This window comes from Candoia aspera, chromosome 3 (assembly GCF_035149785.1).
Source record: "Candoia aspera isolate rCanAsp1 chromosome 3, rCanAsp1.hap2, whole genome shotgun sequence".
NCBI lineage: Eukaryota > Metazoa > Chordata > Lepidosauria > Squamata > Boidae > Candoia > Candoia aspera.
The window spans coordinates 124,646,804-124,671,416 of record NC_086155.1 but is presented as its reverse complement, the minus strand read 5'-3'; the positions used below and the strand labels follow the sequence as shown (position 1 = coordinate 124,671,416).

The 24,613-nt window shown below is 39.3% G+C and overlaps 1 protein-coding gene across 1 annotated transcript in view; it reads right to left on the bottom strand.

The window, feature by feature from the left end:
- Positions 1–791: 791 nt before the first annotated feature.
- FBXL7 (F-box and leucine rich repeat protein 7) overlaps positions 792–24,613 on the bottom strand; it is a 148,289-nt gene continuing 124,467 nt past the window's right edge. The window contains exons 3-4 of the mRNA XM_063298758.1: positions 7,041–7,652; positions 792–2,562 (exon numbers count right to left, since the gene is read on the bottom strand). Of these exons, the coding sequence (XP_063154828.1) occupies positions 1,826–2,562; positions 7,041–7,652 (1,349 nt within the window). The 3' untranslated portion in view covers positions 792–1,825. The remainder of the gene's footprint in view (positions 2,563–7,040; positions 7,653–24,613) is intronic.

Sequence of the window (24,613 nt, the reverse complement as noted above, 5' to 3'; positions counted from 1 at the left end):
CTTCTTTTCCTTTTCTGCTTTTGAGATATTTCTGGATTTAAAAGGAAAAGGGGTTATGCATAGATGGGAAGTGTGAAGCATCTGAAAGGCACTCAACATAAAGGACAGGGGGGTATCAGGTGCAAAGGAAAAAAGCTGAAATAGGGATACAGGTAAATCTCAGAGCATGGTCTCTAAAAAAAATAATTCTCAAACCTCCTAACAAGACACTTTTCATTGTCTTATCAGATTGAGAACAATATGATGGATATATTGATTGGTAAACTTATTCCATACTACTATTCTCAGTTTGTTGCATTCTTGAATCTATATGAGAAATAGGATTTAAGTACTAACCTAAAAGTCCCATATGAGTATGTTTTCATGGTTAAGATTAATTTTTTCTCTTGTTAAATCTAGCAAGTGCCTGATATTATGTTGTTGTGAACATTTTTCTTCCTGAATAATCATTGAGAGCACCCCCAGCCCCCAGCCCCCAACTTAATGTTGCTTAGACTAAAGAAAAGGTTTCTGTCAGTGCCATGACAGGACACATGCAGACCATTGAGCATTAACTGAGGTTTGTTTCTAGAGTACTGAACCAAGAAGTGTACTAGAGAATCAAGTGACTGCCAATGAGTCACACAAGTGTGACTGTGAACTTTATGAATATTCTACTTTCCTTGTGCCATAGGCCCTCCAGGTCTTAAACAGAAAAAGGTAAGGACAGAGTGTGCGAAGAATGGGTACATTCTACATAGTGGGGAATGGGAAAAGGGGCCAATGGCAATGTTTTGTTATATTCAGCTGAGAATATGGCCTAATTACATTTGTAGGTGGGGCGTAATTTGGGGGGAAGTTTGAGGGAAGTATTTTTGTTTTAACTGTGATGGCCCTGTTTTAGGGTTTACACTAGTCTCTATCTGTTTCCAACCCAACTATGGCAGGAAACTGTGATATCATTTTTCAGCAATCATGGTCAAGGGAGGGTCTGGGGGATGTACAAAGGGGAATTGGGCGTGGCCCACCTCTAGTATGTATGCTTTGAATAAAGGACTGCCATAAAGATACTGAGTGGATTAAATGTAGGCTTCTTTTAAATAACAGGACATGCTGTGACAATCCAAATTGAAGGAAGGCGCCCTACAACCTCTCTTCCTTTAGAGAAAAACTCTTAGTAAGATTCCTGAGAGGCACCAGAGAGCAGGAGCAGGGAACTCATTGAACACTGAGCATCACAATCAAAATGCACGTGAGCTCAATCTCTCACAGTTGCATAATTACAATGGCTAGAAAGCCGGAGTTGCTCAAAGTATTGCACTTTGGGTGGTAACTCTTTTTTTTTTTTAACAATAAGTGTGGCACAAACATGTAAAATCAAACACAGTCTTAAAAGAGAGTAGGATTTTATCATTTCAATTTAGCTAAAGATAGCCATGACAAAGTTCCATTGAAAACAAAAAGAGTTCTCATAACTGTCTTTTTTGACTGGTTTTCAAGACGTAGTTACAATTCTCTTTCTCTGAATTAGAACCCATGACATCTGAAGTCAGCAACAAATTTGGACTTGTTACTTGCCTTCTGATTTCTGAACTCTACATACAGTACATACCACTTTCTCAGGAACCCCAAAGGCCAGAGAGTGATGATTTTATGCAATTTCCAGAACTTGCAGAGTTGAGCAAGGCCACTAAAAGGTACCATACAGAGACCAACGTAGATGGCTAATTTCTACGATGCTACCTCTGGCACAAAGAAGGTACAGTTGCTGTATGTGGACAAACTGTGCACATGTACGTACAAACAATTTTAATCTTTTGTTTCAGCAACAAGTAGAAGTCTCACTTCAAAAAAAGGCAGGGTTAGTGTGCTCTATAATGCAACGCTTGCAATGGCGCTTAACAAACCGCAAAGCTTCCACCGAAATCTCACAGTCCTGAACGTTCAGCGTTTGCAGGTCAAAGCAGTTGGCCGCTACAATCTGCAGGCCTTGTCCAGTGATGCTTTCGCATGACTTCAGGCTCAGTCGCTTCAGGTTGAAGCAGTTCAGAGCCAGAAATTCCAAGCCAATGTCCGAGACCAGAGGGCATTTCCCAATGTCCAGTGACTTGAGTTTTGTGCAATTTTTGGCCAGGTACTCTACTCCGTGGTCTGTGATGCCCTCACAGCCCCGCGCGTTGAGGTAGCGCAGCTTGCTGCAGTACTTGGTAATGTAACGGATGCCAACATCAGTGATGCGGACACAGTGGGCGATGCTGAGATATCGCAGGCGGAACTCCAGCTTTGCAATCTCGCGCATGCCAAAGTCGCTGACAAAGCGGCAGTCACTCACACTCAACTCCCTGATGGAAGGGCAGTAAATCATCAGGTAACGGAGGCCTTCATCGGTAATGCGGATGCAGCGGCGCAAGTAGAGATGTGTCAGCTGAGTGCAGTGGGCGGCAATGGTGTGCAGTCCTTCATCCTCAAGGACAAAGCAGTCACTCATGTCCAAGTAGCGGATAGAAATCTGTTTGCCGTGTAAAGGAGATAATTTGATGGAAACTTCACGGGATAGACTGATGCAAGTCACTTTGGAACAGCCTAGATTTGAGAGGGGGGGGGAAACTGTTAAAAAGATGATCCACTTCCCCTTTACATAAATTACCTAAGTAGTACAGGACTTTCAACCCAGGAATGATGGATTAGGGCTTACTCAGCCAGCCCTAGACAGCAAAATTCTGCCTAATTTCAGTAGTTAAACCAGTGATGGCTAAGCAATGCTTTCCAAATTCTATTTAAAAAAAAAATGAAAGGTCTCTGAAAAACTTACCAGATTTGAATCAAATCTCATGCAGCTCAATTTAAAATAAAATTATGTAATATTCCCTTTGTTTCTCTGCATGCAATATCCAGGTAATATGGCTAGCTGATGTCTACCAATTTTAGGTAATGTCACACCTGAATTCCTGGGCTGTACAGAGCTTTCTCCATGCTTTATTGTGGGAACTGATGCATGGCATCAGCTTGGAGAGCAAAATTCACTTCTGTCCTAGACCACTGTTTGGAGAAGTTAGTCTCTAAAAACACAGAAACTGGCTATTATTTACACAAAATCCATGATCTTGGGCCATGAGGATAAGAAAAGGAAAAGACTGATTCACATGCTGATGAGATTCTTAGAGCGGTGCAGATGACAGAGAGGGCCAATGACAAAACAGACTTTTGCCATCATCTGGAAAGGGAAAGGAAGAGAAGGGAAAGGCAACTTATTTTCAGTCATAGAGTCCACTGGAGACAATAGCTTGAAAGCAAGACTGTCAGTGGGTCTGGTCAAAACACCTTTTTTTTTTGTCCTCAAAGATAACTACCACCCTAATTCATCCCTCCTATTTCTTTCCCACTTTTCCCTCCTAGGAATCTCAAAAGAGAAATAATGTTGGGTAGGGAAGACCCTAAGAATGAAATAGAAAGAAAATACATGTGGTGATGATTATAATCGTTATCTGATGGCATTTTCTTTTTTTGTGTGTTATTTAATCATACAGACAGAACCACCTATTCAATCTTCTCCCTATTTTCTTTCTCTCTCTTTCCTCCTCCCTCTAGTATCCCAGTTTTGCTTCTCTTCCATCCTCCATGAAAGTATCGCCAGTTCACTGGGCACCCGCAGACCACTGCACCTTGTTGCTATTTTTGCCAGAGGAAGACAAGGGAGAAATAGACCAAAAGGCAAACTGGCAGAATCACAATGATGCTTGGAAGTCTAATCATAAAGCATGTGAGAGTCATGAAGCATGGTCTTCCCAAAAACAATGTGCTGCTTTAGCTAATGTGCTCCAGAGTTGGTACGCCAAACTTATACTCACATTTGCCTCCTAATCTTTCTCTTTCTCTCCTTCTGGGATTAATAGAAGATGGCAGTGGCTGAGTATAGTAAGACCAAGTCTGGCTTCCCAGTCTGTGTGGTCTGCAAGCTGTAGACTACTTCCTGAAGCAATGTCAGAAGGTGAAATCATTTTCTGGCTTGAGCTGAACTTGCCTGATGGATACGGCAGAATTCAGGGCTATTTATGTTCTGAATCCATTTATACAGTGTCCATCCCACCACCTTTTACAGATTCCAAGTTTAAAATATATTTACACTATTCTATGTCCAGAACCATTTTATCTACCTCCAATGATAAAGATAAAAAAACATACAGGCTCTTAGTAACAGTCTTTCTATAGAGAAAATGTGATTTAAAATAAAATGAGAACGTTTCAGAGAACTTTGAAACTCGGAATGAACTTTGGCCAGTTATGAGATAATGGATTGCAGTAAAGTTCATCTATATAGGCAGTCTGGTTAAAACTGAAAGAGACCATTTAAAAATGTGGAAAATCTGATATCCAACTTTTCTGTGGTTTTGACATAATGGTATAACTTCTAGGATGCATTATTCATAAGAATGGGTTTGCAGATCAAAACAAATGAGGTCTGGGAAGTATTCTAACAGGTAAATTGTCATGTTGATACTAATAAAATCCTATTTTATATGAACATCTATTCTATGCCAAACATTTGGAGAGTTAAAGCCAGTTAAGACCAAGGACTTGTCCCAAGCCATGTATACAGGATTAATCCCTTGTATACGCACTTGGAAATATACAAGTACAAGCTATGTGCATACCTAACACAATATTTATTTAATGACTAGGCTATAGCTATACACTCCAAAGATCCTGCATTCATCTACTCCCTTTTATCTTTCTCTCTTTCTCTCTAACATTCTCTTGTATGCTTTCACTGGAAAGTTATGCATGTACTATATTCAAGTCTGCTTATTTAGCAGAATTCTCATTCCAGTGGCTGCAGAAGAGAATGCAGATGTGATGCACAGAGATCCTCCCCCCCCCCCCAAGAAATAACTTCCTGCATGATGTAAGAACAACACAAGTGAAATTTAAAATGCCAAGTATGCCAGAAAGGTGGCAGTTAGGGAAAACTCTTTTTGTTGGTAAGGTCTTTTGAGTCAGTGTTGACTTCTGGTGACTATATGGACGGGTCTATGCAGTTTTCTTGGCAGGAATTTTGTAAGCACTTTGTCAGTACCTTCTTCCAGGATGTATTTCAACTTCCCAAGGTAGGGCTGGGAGAAAATGATTGGTCAGAGTCACCCACATGGCTTCAGTGCCTAAGGGCAGACTAAAATTCAGGTCTCCCTGCTCCTGGTCTAGCAACTTCAACTGCTACACCAAACTGGCTCTCTGTGAAAAACTCTATGTATATTTAGTATTTTACAGAAGTCTGCTATATGTTGGAAGAAAAATGGTAGTATGAATATATCCCAAGGCCAGCTACACACAGACACACATGCATACTCACAACATTTTCCAAATGTAAGAATATGCTGGTGCCCAGGGATAAAAATCTCTGTGTCTCCTGTCTGCTCATGGAAAGATTTTATTTGTGGTGTGTAAACATTGTAATCCATTTCCCAGACAGAGTTTTCTGCTGATTTTATGTGGTTGTTGTACCTAGAGGTTTATGCTGCTAAACATGTGTTCTGTCTAAACCAACTGGATGAGATCTTAAGACATGCTGAATCTAAGTTCCTGTAGGCGGTGAGATGAATTTGTTTCTTCCCCCTCCAAAACCAGCAACTGCTAATGACAACTATTCTTAATTCCTACTGGCTTTTCTGTATGAGCATTTCCTTATCTCTGTGAAACAGTCATAAGCAACTGCTGGTTTGGGGATCGATAGTAAATGGACGGTGCTATTCATTGGTGTACAATGCTGAATTTTTTCTACCCTAAACTAGACTCAGGAAGCTGCAGTTGTACCGAATACAGAGTCCACCTACTGGCAAGTGACTGAAATTAGGCTGCTGAAATGCATTAAAATAATCTGGGGAAAGGGAGAGAGATTGAGATTGAGGGAAAGAACGTCTGTTTCCATGTATGCATGTCACATATATTACTAGCTAGGTTGAGCATTCTTCCCAGCAGAGGGCAGTATTGCTTGCCCACTAACATCACATTGAGACTATCAGAGAGTGAATTCTCCAGGGGTGACTGTTGCTGCAAACATAACAGAGCTTTGTGGCAAGAAAGGCTACTAATTTTAGAGAGATCAACTGATTTCTTTGGGATAGCATAGAGACCTGAGGATAAAAGCTTACTGTTATTGACTTGTCTTTCTTTTTAATATGAAAATTCCTTGCAAGTAGAAAGTGGCAGATCCTAAACTAATCCTAGATGGTGTTGCTTCCCACTTTCTCCAGCCCAGAAAATTAAACTGTGACCAAAGTTGCATACAGACTAAATGTATCTACTGATAAAACTTGATATCATTGTTGGAATGAGCCCTAGTCACAAAACAGTTTCCATAGGGATAGTAGTAACTCTTCTTGCTTATTGGTTTATCTTGTCTTTCCTTCAGGACCGCCCAGAAGTATATAAGGCACTCTCTCCTTCAGTGTTCACCTACAAGACATCTGGATGTTCGGTTGGGATAAGAACAAAATAACTGGCCCTACATTGTCCTGTGAGTTTCCATGGGTGGACGTGGGTCTCTTGCTCATAGTTCAGCATCTTAACCACAACATCACACTGCTTTCTTCTGCAGTGTTGTGGCATCTATAGACCAACACATTTGTACTCTGCACACCGATGAAATGGACTGAGAGCCACAAATATGTGACAAATATGTGAGTGTTTAAAGAGTTGCAGGGATCTTTGTTGTTCTGACCCGCTAAAACTGGCACTCTTTCAAGAACCAAAAGACTCGTGCTCAATTACAAACACTTTGAAGTATTTAACCGTGCAGATTACGAGTTTAAATGCAAAGAAAAAAACTCATAACCTTGATCTAAACAGATTATTTGGAGAAATCTACAATCTTCTTAAAATGAGAGAGCGAAAAAGAGAGAACAGAGAAAGAGAACAGAGATATATTCTAAAATTGTTAGTTACACAGTGAAAAAGTTACTATTGAGACTATGATAAAAAATATTGAGAATATTTTCTCCATTAAATTTCACATGCTTTATCCAAAACACTCCAGCCAGAGTGTAAATGTAGACTTTTTCCATTACCTGATACATCTAAATGCTCCAAGTTTGGACACAAGGACACTACATCAAAAACTGCGTCATTGGAAATGTTGTAGCAACCTGATACTTCCAACTGCCTCAGTTCTGGACAGCACTGCGCAATGGTGTAAAGTCCTCGGTCTGTGAGCCGCCTGCAGCCACTAACCATTACCGTCTCCAGCATGAGACAGACGTTTGGGGTGTCCTGGCAAAGTCGTCGTGTCAGCACCTTCAGAGCCCTGTCCACGTTGATCGTCTCGCCTATCAGGCGAATAGTCCTCCAAAGCCGCGGGTCCCAAGCAAGATTATACCAGCGGCGGCACACACGAGCACAGCGGCACAACTGATTGGTGGGCAGAAAAGAGAATATCTGGATCACCGAAGGGTCGGGAAGCCGGTTGATGTTCGCCTGTTCCTTTTGAAGCCGAGAGGCAGCCCGAATGAGAGGGTGGGTGAGGCAGGTTGGAGGCGGCGAGTGAACCATTGCAATGGTCTCTCCAGTGACTGAAGAGGAAGATGTAGAAGATTCTTTTCCATTCTGCAAGCTGTGTGAATTTGGTGGACATATTAATGCAGGACTGGGAGTGCTAAGAGTGCGCATACTCAGGTCGGAATCTGAAAGACACCAAAGGACACGATGATGAGAACATCCTAAGTTGGAAGCCACTTTCCGCATCAACATGAAGCGCACCCAAGGATGTTCACGTTTAAGAAGACTAGATGCATAAAAACAGATTCTGTCTGTAATTATCAGCAGCTGCCAAGCTCACCCTAATGCCTGATGGATTTTTAAACTAACAAAGAAGTATTACCAACTTTTTATCAGTTTGCTTCCTACAATTATTTTACAAAACAATGCAAAAATCTAGGCGTGTAAATTTAAGAACCGAGAAATACAGAAGTGCTTTGCTGAGTATTTAGTATGAGTGGTTTCCTGGAACAGTATTGTTAGATGCCCTACAGCATCTAAATCAGCCTTCTTCAACCAAATCCCCTCCAAATGTGTCACTACCACAATGCCCAGAATTCCCATAAGGCAACAGCAAATATGGCTGGAGATTCTGGGACATGAAGTCCCAGCACATCTGAAGGGCACCAGTTGGGAAGTCTAATTTTGTCATGAAGGTTGTTTAGAGCTGGAAGAAGAGACTTAATCCCAGTCAGTGTTATGGTATTACTTCTGAATCAAGAGGTGCATACAACTATGGAAACACGAAGCTAGAATTGAGTTCCTAGAATTATATCTTTAAAAAGATATTTTTTAAAATGATTTGCACTTAAAAAAAACTAAATTACATGAAATCAAAGAAGCTACCTTCTAACTATTAAATAATAATGCTGACTATTTTTTGAAGGAGCTATTGCTCTTTCCCCAGTTGTCTACCCAAACCAGAATCTTAAAGCTCTTAAAAGTTCATATAATCATTATATTCTCAGCTTTATATAACAGTAACTATTATTTTAATTCACATGGCAAAAGCAGAATATATGAAATTGCCTGATACTAAGTCCCGCCATCGGTCCATTTAGCTCAATCTTGCCTAGCATGAGCAACAACAGCTCTCCTGGGTTTCTAGCAGAAGTAACTGGAAGCACCTGAACTGAAGTTTGGAGGTTTGCATAGACCAAGCCAAAGGACAGTGTGGTGGTACAAAAAAGAAACCAGCTTTCTGATATAGTATGCCTAGTTATAAATACAATTTGTAGTGGAAATCAACTCAAGAGGTTGTTAGGGTGCACACTGTAGTTTATTTATTTATGGTCATAGACCAAAATATAAATATAGAATATTAACAGTAATCTGTGGAGTACACTGTTAAGAAAGAAGAATGTAGCTAATACCTTCTAATATGGGACAGTATTACAAAGCTTGATTACACCCGAAGTTTCCTTACTGCAATCATGACTGAACAACATGTTGCCACCTTTGCAGAGATTTCTGAAGATGTATCAGCTAATAAAAAGGATGTGTTCTCTTCCACAGTTCAGTTGGAGCACTTAACTATATTAATTCAGAGCACCATGTATAATACAATGGACAACTAAGCAGAACATGAGATGTTGATTCAAGAACATCCTCCATGCAAGGACAGATTTGGTCCTGGAAGGGAAGGTTGCTGTACCTCCCTCCAAGGATCCTTGATGGTAAGACCTGAAGCCTAGTGAGAGTTAAAACCCTTGTCAGAGACAGGAAAAATAGTTAGGGATAGATAAAGCCCTGTCCCAAAGACAAGACAGCTTACCACCAGAACAGTTTTCTGCAACCAAGGCAACCACAGGGTAATTTTGGCTTTCTTCTAGATGCATTCTCTCTTCATGAAGATAACAAAGCTAAGGACTAATAGATTTGGCCAATTTTCTACGTAAGACTTTAATGGCAGTCAAGTCAGGGCGGAAAGGGCAATGTCAAATAGAAAGGTGGAAAACCTCAACTATAGTTTTTAGCCAGAATGCAAAGAAAGCTTTGGCCATATTCAAGAAATGAAACTGTATATACATATAAGGAAAAAATAATAATATAGCAAGTTGCTTGAGGCAAAAAAAAAAAAAAGGAGTCAACTACTTGTATGTGTGTCTAAAAGCAATTCTCTGGGATTCATTTGAAACTTCCAAACAAAAAACAATTAGAGTTGTCAACAGCATGATTGCATTTGCCAACAAAGCTCCAAAAAGAGGCACACAAAGTAAAATTCAGTGAGCTAATACTACTTGTATAGTATAATATCACCAACCCTCTACAAGACAATATTTGACAAAAATAATCTCCTTCCCTGCCTCAGCGTCTGCTCCTCCATCTGGAATGGCAGCTTCTGACAGGTCACATAATGATGTGGTTCTTCCTACCAGCACCATGCAATATTCCTTGTGTGAGCACAGGTGATCCACAAGGATTATTTCCTCATTTATTTTCACTTTTGCTGAAGTCTTTTTTAAGCTCATCTACTGCTTCACCTGTAGCACCCACCTCTTATTGGAAAGTGAGTAAAATTATCAACTCATTACAAGGATGTGTGTAAAGTACTTTGAACACTTAAGAGCTGCTATATAAACATCGGGCATTACATCCTGAATTGTGCAGGGAATGGCCTAAATGGCCTGCAAAAAGCCATTCTAACTCTGTGATTCTCTAATGATGTACATTAAGTAAATAAGAATATCCATTTCATGGCTGAAGAAAGGGAATGATGATGAAAATGAAAGAAAGCCTTGCCAATTGGTGCAAAGTTAAAGTACATCCAAACCAGATAAAATCCTTGCAAGCATGTAACTGTACACATAAAACTTCCCTCATTTTGTTTAGGGGAAAGGGCAAGTCTGAAAGGAAGAGGTTGAGAACAGATCTGCCCTCTCCATTTGCATGAATGAAGAAAATACCAACATTTATTTACTTGACCTATGGTACCCTTGAACCTCCAATATGAAACCACTGCACCATTCTTACCCATATGTATCACAATCTAGCTACAGCTGCATCAGAAGCATGACCTTTAATGACAGTATGATGTTAGAAAAGCATAGCAGGAGGGCAATTCAAGACAGCTATGTGTGCATTAAACTTTATTTTCCACTGAACAATATAATTGGATTTTTTAAAAATGGACACTCAATTGCAACAATTTTTAACAAATCCTGGAATGTGTATTTATATTATGGTGACCAAAGGAACTCAAAATTGAAAAAAAGCAGGCTATTACTGTATCCCTCTATGATTATCAATCCTCTGGTGCAGGATGATTGTAATTATAGCTTCCTTCCAATTCCCAGGATTGTTTGTTGACGCTGAAACAAGGCTGATGAGAGCAGCGGTTACTTGTAGAACCTGCAATTTTACAATGATGAGAGCTCCCATCCTCCATTCAGATGTGAATGTCAGAGTATTAGTGTCGTGGTAAAGAAAAGGATTTGATGTATAACCTGACCATACTACTTATTTTCCTCTTTAACTGGATTGCAGCATCCAACAGCAGTCAGAAACAACAAATATGAATTAGTAATCTTTATTTTAAAAAATCATAAAAATATTTAAAAGCAGAAGCAGATTTAAAACAGCAGCTGAAATTTAGCTACCGTCACTTACAACAACCCACTCAATGCAGCAGGCAATACACATGTAGCCCTCCAGAAACACAATCGAACATTGTTGGTATCAGCACCCAGAGGCACCAGCAGATTTGTTCCCTGAATCTTCATAGAGCCCCCTGCTTAGACCTGAATAGCCACTGGTGCTGATGTGTGACAGGGAATGAAGATTAGATCATACCAGCACTGTGGGATGCCTGCAGATTGAACCCCACCTACCTACTTATTCTCCAATCTCTTTAAACTTAAGAAAAATTGGGAAAACTGGCTTGATCACCTATGAGCTAGAAAAGGTTGAAGGAATCAGGAGAGCTGGCTTAGCACTTCAGTCAAATGAAAAATGGTAATCCATAATTGCAGGATAGAAGAGAAACTCAAAGCAGACAAAGATGCTGGAAGGGAGCAGCTGAGAACAGGATAGACCTGTGTGTGACAGAGAGAGACAGAAAGAGAGAGCGAGATGGCCAAGGGAAAGGAAGAGACAATATGTGGAAGAGACTATATGGGATGGTAAAAGTCAGTGCCAAAGTGGTGTAATGGTTAAGGTGATGGACTGTCATGGGGGAGACCAATATTCATGCTCACTCTCAGCTATGGATGTCCATTGGGTGGATTAGTGCCCGTCATTAATCACAGGGTTACTTTTGTGGAGAAAAGTGAGAGAGGAGGGAGTACTATGCCATTTTGAGCATATAATATACATCTAACAGACAAACAAATCAGCACATTTGATGAAAGGGCACACTCTCCAAGTGTTCCAGATGTCCCTGAAGACTTGTTTCTGCTCCCAGGCTTGGGGTTAAGGTGCTTGAATGTTACTGTTGTTCTCTTGTAACAGTTCTAATAAATAAATAAGTAAATTTCCTGCCACAATCTTGCTTCTCAATCCATTACCCTAAGCATGTGTTGGCTCTACCCTCATGCTCACTGCAGCAGCAGAAGAGAAGATGTATGGGGAGAGAGTTCTTCCACTGTCCTCACCCTCACTAAACAGCTGGGCAGCTGAAGGCCTATTTTCTCCCACATCCTGCTCTCCATAGTCATCCAGATGCTTCTGAGAAATGAACAAGGATATAAGACAACAGGTACACTGGTATGCTTCTGCTCGTATTTCCAGCAATGGGTATTCAGAGAGATACTGCTTCTAACACTAGAAGTGTATATCAATGTGTATGTATGTGCAGAATCTCACAGAGTGGCAACAAGACTCCCCCCACCTCCATTGTGCTGAAGATTCACACGTTGGGGGCATGAACTCTGAGATTTCCATGTGGCCCTGAGGCAAAAGAAAGAAGCTGCCTTTAATATATATGACGGAAAGACAGAACAGACTGAAGCACAACAAGTGACTGAACTTTCAAATTCTTATGCAGAAATCTGGAAATAATTTCTCCCCCTGGCCAGTTTTGTCCCTTGCCACTTGGCAGGAATGATTTTTGCTTCCCGTATTTTGAATAGAACTAAAAATACCACAGTTGCCTTTGTTTAACAAACAAAAAACAGCAATCGGCATATATGAAGTCTGCCAAGACATATTTGGTTTTTGCATCAGCATCTTTGCTTCTGCCAACATGACAAGCCTGCGAAAGGTCTATCACTGCCACAAAGTCACTTGGAAAGGAACAGGCAATAGGGTGGGAAGGGAATGCATTCTTACAGCTTAGAAACAGCAAGGATAATGATACATTTACACATACAATATGTTTGAATTAAAATACACTTGAGTGGGGAGGGAACTTGCAAAATACCAGACTGGGGTAATTCTACTGGAATTAGATAAGAGAAAGAAACTCTGTTTATCAGATCTCTATCCTGCCTTCTGTTCAGGAGTTAAACACTACACATAGCAGTATTCCCTCCCCCAATTTCCCCCCAAAATAACATTCTTGGGAGGTAGGTTGGGCTGAGAAAGAGTAACTGACCCAAAGTCACCCAGTGAGCTTCCATGGCAGACTAAAACCTGAATCCTGGTCCAACATCTTAATAGCAAAGTGTTGCAGAGCTAAGCAATTACATCTCCATAATATGTCTCAATAAAAATACACAGAAGGTTTGGAGAAGTGCCACACCATCTCTCAGAACATTGCATTCCCTCACAATTCTCTGTACACCCCTCCCAATATTCAAATTCTATGGTTAAAAGTACTCACAGTCCTCATTGGGATGTATCTGACGATTGTGTTTGGTGTAGTGTTTTGCTCCAGTAGATTTTCTTTTCTTTTTTTTTTCTTCTCTTGCAAATGTTGAGGCTCCCTGAGAATGTTCCCTTCTTTTGGTTTTTCAGAAGAAACATTTAGCAGTGATTCCCAAGTGTACTCTTAGCATATATTAGCCATCCCTAAATAGGAACCCTCTGGAGATGTTGGGATGAAACTCCCAGAATTCCCCAGCTACCTGGAGAACTCCCAGTCACAGTCCCAGAACAACTGGATCATGCTTGGTCATGGATTATAGTTTGCAATCCATAAAAACGTGAGGCCATGACTGGCTTCCATGAATTTGTTTCAATACACACTGAAGGACAAGATTTGTTTCTAGCCATTCTAATCTCTGAGGGCTTCCTTTGTAACCCTCCAGAAAGTTCTCTAATCTGATGTGACCCCTCTCTTAGATTCCACCATAAGTTTCACATGAACTGAAACAAAGAAAAAACTCTACAACTCTACCTCTACAGTGAACAGAGGGCTTAACTGCATAAAATTGTACCTGCAAACAGGAGCAGGGTCCTACTACTAAACAGTGAGTTTTGTTTCCCTCCATTTTTGTATCTCAAAAGGCCATACTCATAAAGTTTTTGAATAATTTCTCCAGAATGAATCAGGGTGATTAACATCAATCAATCAGTGGTGTACACTGCCCTTTTTGTTACAAACTGGAAGAAGTGATTTCTTCTGAAGTTAGTCCAGGAGAGAAGATGGTATATATGTCCAAATGAGTGACATGCCCTTTCATGCTGGGGAACTTATTGTTAGAACTATGGATTTCTTTACATCTTCTCTTAGAGTTCTCTCTTCAGTACCCCTGCTACTTATTTCCATATGCCTCTGCCGTGACCTGCATATATAGCAGCTGAAACCTGATGTGATGCCTTTTGTATAGTTCAATACAAGGGCTTAAATAGATATGAAATCAATTTTACCAGCCAAATAAAAATGCAGACTGTAAAAATGTAGGTGTAGTCCAGCAGTATAAAATATATTCCTCTAGAACAGTGTTTCTCAACCTTGGCAACTTTAAGACATGAGGACTTCATCTCCCAGAATTCCCCAGCCCAGCATAGCTGGCTGGGGAATTCTGGGAGTTGAAGTTCACACATCTTAAAAGTTGCTAAAGTTGAGAAACACTACTCTATAAATATAAAGATGTCCATCAAAATTAATGATACTGATTTTAGAACAGCCCTTAGGTATCTTTTAAGGTATTCAAAAAATCTTGGATACAGCTAGAATTTAATTTTGATGTTCTTTTTTAAAATTTCTGCTGGTCAAGTAAACCAACTCTAGCTGCCCTTTTCATCAAATCTTTGATTTTCATTTCTAATGTTTTGCTTCAGAAGCAAGTCACAATGAGTTCAATGGGATTTATTTGCAGAAAAGTTCATTGACCATTAAAGCCTTTGATTTAGGGACATATTTTAGGAGCCAGTGTAGCATAGTGGTTGAGGTGTTAGATTAGGAGACCCTGATTCTAGTCTACCCTTTGTCATGTAAGATCACTGAGTGACTTTGGGCCGGTCATTCTCTCTCAATCCAATCTATCATGCACTGTCATTGTTGTGAGGAAAAATAGGAGAAGGGAGCACTGTGTATGCTAGTTTGAGCTGCTGAATAAAACGCAGGATATAAATCTAAGAAGTAAAATAAATATGCATACACTGATTGGGCATGGTGAATGTAAACTCACTGAATCAGGGAGACTTATACTTTAGCCATGATTAATTTATTCAACTGATTTCAATGGGTGTGCTCTAAACATGACTAAAACTACATCCAAATCAATGCCTTTTAACTGTGAGCAATCTTGGATCTCTCAGGAAAGTATTCAAATAAAATATAAATAAACATTGTATTATGTTTTTAGTTCCTCAGTGAGGAATATAATTATGGTCAGTTAAAGGATGGAAGGGGAAGAGGAAGGGAGATCTTTAGAAATACTTTATTAAGATCTTAATAGACTTGCTATGCTTTGTTCTTAAGCATAGCAAAGGAAAATGCAAAAAATAAACCCTTACAGATACACTTCGTTGTTTAATAAACAAACAATCCAGTGCTTCTCTCTTGCTTGGCTCTCAGTTACACTACCAATCCTGCTGACGTCCCCTGGAAATTTCTGGAGCCATTTCTTTTGTGCTATTATAAATACATAGACTGAAATCACTGAGAATGTAAACTTGGCAGGGCATCTAAATTGTACAACAAAACAACTGAGGGACCCATGGAGTCCGACTCTTTTATGGGATGCAGCTCCATTCGTTTTTAGTCCACCCTTTTCTCCATAAGGATATATAAACTCTTCATCTTCAACAACAAGGTCCCTACATTTATGAGAGCAATTAGCTTTTGTTTAGACAGGCATATTTGTGTGTCTCCTATATTTTTCAATGTTTCTCAATTTTTTTTGCCTAAAGCAAACAATTCACTGTTTGGATTTTTAATTAAGAGCTGGCCACAGCCAATGTTTGTTTCGCATACAGAAATCTCCTTCACTTCCAAAATGATTTGGAGATACTGAATTTCCATGAGACCTGCAATGCCAACTTTACAAGGAGAGTCAATATGAGAACATATGTTTCTGACTCAGGCATATGCTACCGTTTCATTTGTAGCCTCACTGGAAGAATATTTGGCTTACAAATTCTCTCAGGCATAGAAGCACCCAAATGCATAGCCCCACCTGGGCTCTGAGACACAAAGGGAGCTCGTCTGAGATGAGAACAGAGAAGACTCTTTGCTTCTTACCCTAATCTTAGATCCTGCAGGAAGCTCAGGAAAAGAATCCCAAAGGATTGATGATGAAGGCTCCAGAGAGCTTTGTTGTTGATGAACTAAGAGGAAGGGAGGATCCAGAGGACAGTGTTGAAGGAAGTTTGGAACAAGGGAACTGCGCATTCCCTGAGTTACTCCACAAGGATGGTGTTTGGGAGGCTTCATGACTTGTTCAACCCAAAACTATGAGTTATAATAACTGAAATGGGACAGCCATGTCTTCTACTTCTTCATGTATGGTTTAACATCATAGACCCAACATATTGCTGGATTTCTCTGCCCATCCACACTCACAATCTATTTTCAATTGCAGCCAGCCAGATGCCTTTGGAAACTTACACACTGCACAAGGAGGTGACAGCCTCATACCAGTGTCCATTATTCAGAAGTATACTATTGCTATGTACAGAGACTCTCATCAGCTCTTATGCTTAATAAAAGTTGACAGCAAGACAAGTTTGTTTATTTATTTATTTATCCACTTTGTCCCCGCCCATCTCCTCCCACTGGGGGACGCTGGGCAGTTTACAGCAATCAATTAAAAAAACAATCATAAAATATACAGTATAAAATTACAATAATCAATAATATAAATAAGAGTAAAGATAAAAAGTCCAAGTGGCAAAAGAATCTAAAAATAGTCCAAGCGTGGGAGGAGTTGAAAGAAGTCTATGAAGATAATTATGGTTTTCTTATGAATGGGATGGCTCCTTTGGAATACAGCTTTATTAGGATAGCACAATCCTTTCAGGGAGTGTAAAGCTCCTCATAGTGTCTAATTTTGAAAAGAGGTAGAATTCGGTGTGCAGCTGCTGTCTTCAATAAGCTATTCAGTGCATTGTTCACACTGACCTTTGAGGCTGACCTTATTTTATCAGTGCTGAAAGGTCAGGTTTACTCTTGACAACAAGACCTTTAACATCCTTGCCAAGAAAAGCAACTAACAAAACATGAGCACATTTTGAAGACTTTCCCATGTGACTTAGGGAGGAAAAAAAATGCAGCACTGACTCCCAGGTTTGTTGTTTTTTAAAAAAAAAATGTTTTGAATGCTGTGGTACTCTGTTAAACATGTGTTGAACTGTATCTTTTATTTCATTTGAGTGCTGGCAATCTTAAGCCATTGGGATCTGCTTATCATTTGGGAAAACAAAGGAGTGAGTGCCCAGATCAAGCAATAATGTTGCAAAAAGCAGGATATTTCTCTGTTCAGCAAAACAATGCTGTGAATTATATATAGAAAAGCATTATAGCAGGCCAGCCACAATATCATATTTTACTAGTAATGGCAATGACATGTTATAAATCAGGCATTCATGTCAAACAAATACACCTAAGAAGGTGGATGTGGCAGTCTGAAGTTCTTCTTTTGCCTTAGTTTCAAATATTTTGTCATTCAAGCCCTGATAAATTATTGCCTACTTAGAAACAGATCTTTTCATTTCTGTATCTTTACTATCTACATTTAAAATTATGACAAAACTCAGTATTTTTAGTAGATCAACTAAAGTTTTACAAAACACTTGTGTTTGACTTTCCAAGAATTCTTCATCAACCGGGAGGGAAACAGGGAGAGAAACTTGGCTGATCTGTACTAGTTTCTATTCTTAGTTGGATTGAAGACTTTTTTAAGGAAGAGAGTATTGTTGTTGGTTATTTGATTCTTATTTAGGCTATCATTAAGCACAGATTTTTGTTAAGTTACCTCCAGAATTCTCCCAAAGCTTCTTGGGTAGAAGAAACATAGAAATGTTCTCTTTTCCCTTTGAAAATATAAGTTTAGCTTTTCTTGCATCAACAGTGACAACAGAGTTTACAACAAAATCAACTGAATCCACATAGCTGGGATCATTCTCCTGCAAGTAGCTTGATCCAAGCCAAGCAATGATTATGCAAAGTTAAAAATTACTATTGAAATCATTTCAAAGTTGGCCTTTACCTATTTCTTTATCCATTTGTATATAATTTATCTAGCAAGGGTGTTTCCTTCTAACATGCTGATTTCAGTAACATTTAAAAAAAATAAATTCTGGATGTTAGATGGACTCTTACTATTTCTGAGGTGATCCCTATTAGGAAGGGCGTGCTGGGGACCCCATCGGTTAAAGAATTCCAACTGGTGGGGTCAAGGAGGAGAGCCTTTTCTGCCGTTGCCCCCACCCTGTGGAACGTCTTGCTCCCTGAGGTGAGGTTGCCCCCACTCTTCTGGCCTTCAGGAAGAGCGTCAGGACCTGGCTCTGCCAACTAGCTTGGGGATCCAAGAATGATAGGCAGCCCTGGGAGTGGTTGGTGGCTTAAGACACTCTTTCTGCCTTTTAGTTTCCCTCTTTTATCTTCTATTTTTTGTACTTTTTCTATTTTGGTAATGGTTTTATCATTTTTATTTGTAAGCTGCCGAGAGTCACTTTTATAGTGAGATGGGTGGTGTATGAATTTAATAACAAATAAATAAATTAAGACACCTTAAAATCTGCCTATCATTTTTTACAGAATGTACTTGGTTCCTACAATTGTACTAAGATGAAGGTGAAAATAAAAAGTGATAAGACAGATGAAAAGAAAAATAAAATTACTGAATTTAAACACAGAAAGATACGTATTTGAGAAGAATAGCTGCAGGACTATGAACTAAGTTCAGGACAACAAAGCTGTGAATATCATGGACACAACGGGGGCTGATCTTGTATGTACTTAACCTGCAATTCTTGATCAAATATCAAGAGGCCAATGGTGCTCACAGAATTATTGCAACAGCTACTTTGGCCCAGTTGGTTTGGTCATTTGGAGTAACTGCTCTAGAAATGTCCTTTTTCAAGTGTGTCACCTAACTATGTGCACATTCTATGGCAAAGATTGCAAGTAGATACAGTATTCATCAACCCCCTTCCTCCTCTCTTAGGAGCACTACAACCTGATGATGATAGGATTTTCTGTCCTAATCAGTGTTTTCTGACTGTTTTGGAAGGAGCTGCATTCCTTCTAAGAAATAAGATATTGTTCCAAGGTATCCAACAGAGAGAGAGAGAGAGAGAGAGAGATTTCTTTTGGTCTCACCAGTTTGCCTTGACCACTGCGACATCCATTTTGTGAGTTATGCCTTCTAAATTCCAAGGTCATCCACCTCAAAAAGGCTGGATACCCCTGGTAAAAAGGTGAATATTCCTGGCAAAAAGTGTTTCTAATAAAAAATACAAAGCTGGCTCCCTCATAACTTCCATATAGACTCACATAGGAGAATACTGCTTAGGGAAACATAATTAAAAATGAAATAAAATCAATTCAAAACATTCTTGGTTTTTTTTTCTACATTCTTCTCTGCTAACTATTGTTATGTACTGCTTTTCTTTTTGGTATAAATAAATTTCATACAACATACCAATAAAAAACTTGGAAAAAGAGGCATGTTCAGCACTGCCCTGGCCTAGATGTACACCATGCAGCCTTTAATAAATGGTGAAAAGGAGAAATGCTTACTGAAGAAAGTATCCTCTTCTATGAATAGTTCAATGTTGAATCACAATTGTCTTAGAAGCTGGTCCAAATTAAACCAAAAGCATTTTAATCATCATTAAACACAAGCAAAAAGACAATAGAGAGAAAAGCCCATCTGCCTATTTTAGTAAATGGGAAATATAATAGTTTTTTAAAGCTAACACTCTAAAACTATTTTTATCATCATGGCATATAACTAAGCACAGATGCACAGTTAGAGCCTGAATAAATAAAGAGCTGTGTCTAAGAAGAGTAATCTTTAAAAAAAACCCAATACCCTTGAAGCAGGCAATATAAAGAAGCTTTGCTCTCTGATCATGGCAGCAAAACTATGCATTTATGTTGTGAACAACAGGGCAGCCCCAAGCTAGCTCAGCAGAAGCTGAGTGGCATGATAATTAAGTCAATACATAGCTAGCTTGAAAATTGTACTCAAAGAAAGTCCATCAATGTTTTTCATCAAGCTGGAGAGAGCAACTGAGTGGAGTGCCACAAAGTTCAGTACTGGGTCCTCTACTCAAAGTTTTTATTAATGAGTTGGATGAAGAAGTGGAGAGAATTCTGATCACACTGCAGAAGAAACAAAACTGAATGAGATAGACACAAAAAAAATTCAAAATGATCTTGAGTGAAGTGCAATGGGTTGAAAATAGAAGAATTAAATTTAACAGATACAAATTCTGTTCTTTACTTATGCAACAAAAATGTACAGTAGGGGATTTATAGTTGATATCTAGTTTAGTAATAGTACTTGTGAAAAATATCTTGAAATATTAGTTGCCCGCAAACTGGATTTGAGCCAACAATATAATATTGCTGGAAAAAAAAGTCAAATGCAATTTTAGGCTGCATCAACAGAAATACAGCTTCCAAATCATGGAAAGGAATAGTTCCACTTTTTGCTGCTTTAGTCAGATTCCCTCATGGATACTGTGTCCAGTTTTGGGCACCACACTTAAGAAAGATTCAGAACAACTGGAACAAGCTCAGAGAAGGCCACAAGGATTAATTAGAGGATTAGAAATAAAGTTCTAGGAAGAGAGATTAAAGAAACTGAGAATGTTTAGCACTGAGGAAAAACTGAGAGGGGAAATGCTACCATTCTTCAAATATATAAAAAGATGTCACACAGCAGAAGGTCAAAACCTTTTCTCTACTGTTGCAGATTGCATGTCACAAAATAATGAATTTAACTTACAGGTAAGAAGAATCCTACTAAAGTTAGAAAAAAAATAATACTGATTTTTTTAAAACGGAAGAGTGCATGAAAATGGATGAATAGTCCACTTATGCTTAGCCACATAATAAAACAGATCAGCAGCATATATATTCAATTACAATCCTACTTTTGGTAGTCAAGTATCTAGGAGGCACCATAATCTACTGCCTGGAACATGGAGGATTTCAAGGTGACTTTCTCAAAGTTCCGTTCAGACCTTAAGCAGATTCTCTCTGATTCCTGTCAAGTCATTTTGCAAGATATTTGGAAGATTGTGGAAAATACCAGTTTTAAAAAGTGTCATCTGGTTGAAAATGTTGTGGAAGAAGAAGAAGTTGAAGATTTCAACAAGGATAGAGATGTTTCTACTGACAGCGAGATTGAAGCCTTTGTTGAAATGGCAGGCAATGATTATATTCTGGTGTTGAAGGGGTTAAAGGGACAGTCAGAGTTGCAAATTACAAATGGTTTTTCTGATGGAATGTTATGGGAAAGAAGAGGCTCTGTTCTGTGGGAGGTTTTTTTACTGAGAAGTCTGAGCTTTTCAGGGGGGCAGTTTGGCTGCTTGATTTCTGTATGAAAAATGCCTTGTGAGTAATATGGAGTTATGTAAATGTTTTGGTATATTTTGAAGTGGGGTAAAGAATTAAGAATGTTTATTTGGATTGATATTAATGTTTGTATGATTTCATTTTTCTTTAATGATTTGGATTAAGACTTACTGGATTGATATTAAGGTTTGTCTGATTTTTTAAAATTTATAAGGTATAAAGGGGGCGTGGTGGCTCAGTGGTGAAGTCGCCAGGCTTGTCGACTGGAAGGTTGCAAGTTCAGCGGTTCAAGATCCAAGTGCCGTGTGGTGGAGTGAACTTCCGCACTTGCCCCAGCTCTTGCCAACCTAGCGATTCGAAAGCATGCAAATGTGAGTAGATAAATAGGTACCGCTTCAGTGGGAAGGTAACAGCATTTCCGTGATTGTCATGCTGGCCACATGACGCGGAAGTGCCCTTAGACAACACTGGCTCTTCGGCCATGGAAACAGAGATGAGCACCGCCCCCTAGTGTGTCATTGGACACGACTAAATGGGAATCTTTACCTTTTATAAGGTATAATAATAATTGTTTGGTTTTAGGTTTAATAGGGTTAAGATTGTTATAGTATTATTAATTATAAAAGAATACAATTTATGTTTTTATAATTTGATTTTTATTATAGTAGACATAAATATATAGAATAATGGTAGGAAGGAAAATTAAATAATTGTTTTCAGGGGGAGTTGATCTGGAGGTTTATATATTTCTTTTTCTTTTAATATAAGCGGAAGGAGCAATTGTATTTAGTGGTTTTTATAATGTGCTAATGGAATGATTTATAGAAATAATATGATCTTGGTTTGATATAGAGTAAGGGATTGATTATGGAAATTGCTGTATATTCTTGTTGAAAGTCAGAAGTCACCCCTTTATGTAATCTTCAAAATTCTTTTTGCTTGTGTTTTACACTCTTTTGGTCTTTCTTTCTTTTTGTAGTTTTTTGCTTTTTTGTAGTTTTTATCTTTGTCTTAAACTTAATAAAATTCTTACTTAAAAAAAAAAGCCTTTCATGTGCAGATACACCCCAGCACACCGTTTACACCACACAAATTCCATTCACATAAAGCATTCCTACACTAGGGCAAGAGCTTTCCTGCTGACTTATAGGAATAGACACAGCCATATTCTGCATACAAACAACCAGGGAAACGTAATGGCTTCTTGTTCTACTTTGCAAGATTCCTAAACTATCAGCCTAATTTCCAATGGAAATTGATGTTATTCAATATAAAATTTCAATTGGAAATTAGGCTGATACTTTCCACAACCTGCTGCTACACAAATGTGTTGAGCCTTAACTCCTACAATTTTCAGTCAGCTTAGCTGAAGGTCACCAGGCTCAATCTGATGAACTTTGGCTTGACCCTCAAAATTTTATACCTCTCTGTCTCTATCTCGCAGTTTCAGTGTGAGATATTCTCATCATTATGTAATGGGACAATGTTCAGTATTACAAATCTAGAACCTACAACCTCAACACAAAGATTGGGCTGCTGCCTGAGATATATGTATGATCCATTTACTAAACACTCATCTACTTTTTTACCCACAGGACTATAAGTGGGGTGGGCTTCAATACAGTTGACTAACAATAGTGATCAAGAATAACATGAACACTGCTTTTCAGGCAGCTGAGCCCTGTCATATGAATTTATGCTATGGCCAGCCAATCCATAAAAATCAAATTGGTCTCTGTTGAAGAACTTGATGGAAGTCAAACAAAATACACTGCATCACTCTAGAAGACTCTGGCATTAGATTAGAAAAGACTTGCTTGCTTTAAAAAGTGTTAACTATTGATAACACTATAGCATGTAGCAATGATCTGAAGAACCCTTGTTTGGCGCAGGTTAATTTACATGTGTTCCCTTAATCTGTGCTTGTGTGCATGTATTTCTCAGGACTTCCCAACCAATCAGATTTCAGTCACCTAGTCCAATTTGCAGAGACCCAAAGTGGCAGCTGCTCCGGGTCTGATTACATAGCCAACCCCACGTGTTGCCTTGTCATATTGCCCTGTGCAATCCAGAGGTTAAGGTGGTGCTGCATGTGGTCATTTTTTAAACTTTTGGGCATTATATGCCAGTATACTGTTGGGCTACAGAATTTGTCCACAGATTCCTGTTTCCTTGTCCTTCTTTGAGGTTCTCTGATAGCAGCAATAGCACATTCAGACTCCAATGTGTTCTGCAAATGAGAAGATGCTGCTGCCAGAAAGTAGCCTAAATTCTAATCCTTAAAAGCATTAATGGAAAATAAACTGCAAAGTAAACATGCATAAAAACTATTCCTCACAATAGCTTTCTGCTCTGGTAATGAAGCTTGGCAGAGCAGATTTTTCTGACACTCTTGCTAAGGTTACAGAGTGCAGTACCTGAATGTTGCCTGCTTTGGTGATCTGGCCTTCTTTTCAGTGCTTATGTATGTCCTTTTCTGATTTCAGACTTTTCACAAGTTTTTAATGCAGCCACATTGGCTTTTTCTGCTATTCTCCATTTCCCCCCCTGTTGGAACTGTGGATGAAAGCCTGGAATGGAGGGTTTGTCATTTTGCAAGTTGTCTGAGTGACAGGTCACCAGCCCAGATGTGCTAAGAAGGATCCACCATCTCTTCTAGAAGATCGCTCTACCCCTGTCCATAAATAGCTTGGCTGGCAGGTTGGTAGAACAGAAGAAGGGGGTGGAATGAGGCAGGATGGAGCTCTCCTAGCACTCTGGGCAATCTCATTCACCTTTCATCCTACAATCCTCCATTGCTCCACCAACATGTTAACCAAGCTATTTTTGAAGTCAGGTTTAGCATTCTTCCAGAGAAGTGGTAGATCTGTACTCAGAAATAGCCTGAGTGCAACTCAGAGGTTGCATGGAGTATCAGGCACCTCCCTCCCACTTTGCCATTTGATCTGGAAAGAAAAAAGATGGCCATAAAGTTCCTGCATAGTTTGGTCAGGCACTGCATGGAATGATCCCTCTGTGGAAACCAGGTTGTCTGGTCTCTCCTACAAGTCAAAAAGGCCATGAGGGACATTCCCCAGAATCCACTGAGGAGGAGTGCACCCACAGCAGCCTCAAGTGGCCAACAGAAGCTGAACAGAACCTCGTCTACGACTGTGTCATCTTCAGTATGGTCAATGAGGTATTGCAGATCATTCATACAGCAAGACTTTTGAAGGGAGAAAGGGAAAACATTCCTTTCTAACAGGAGCA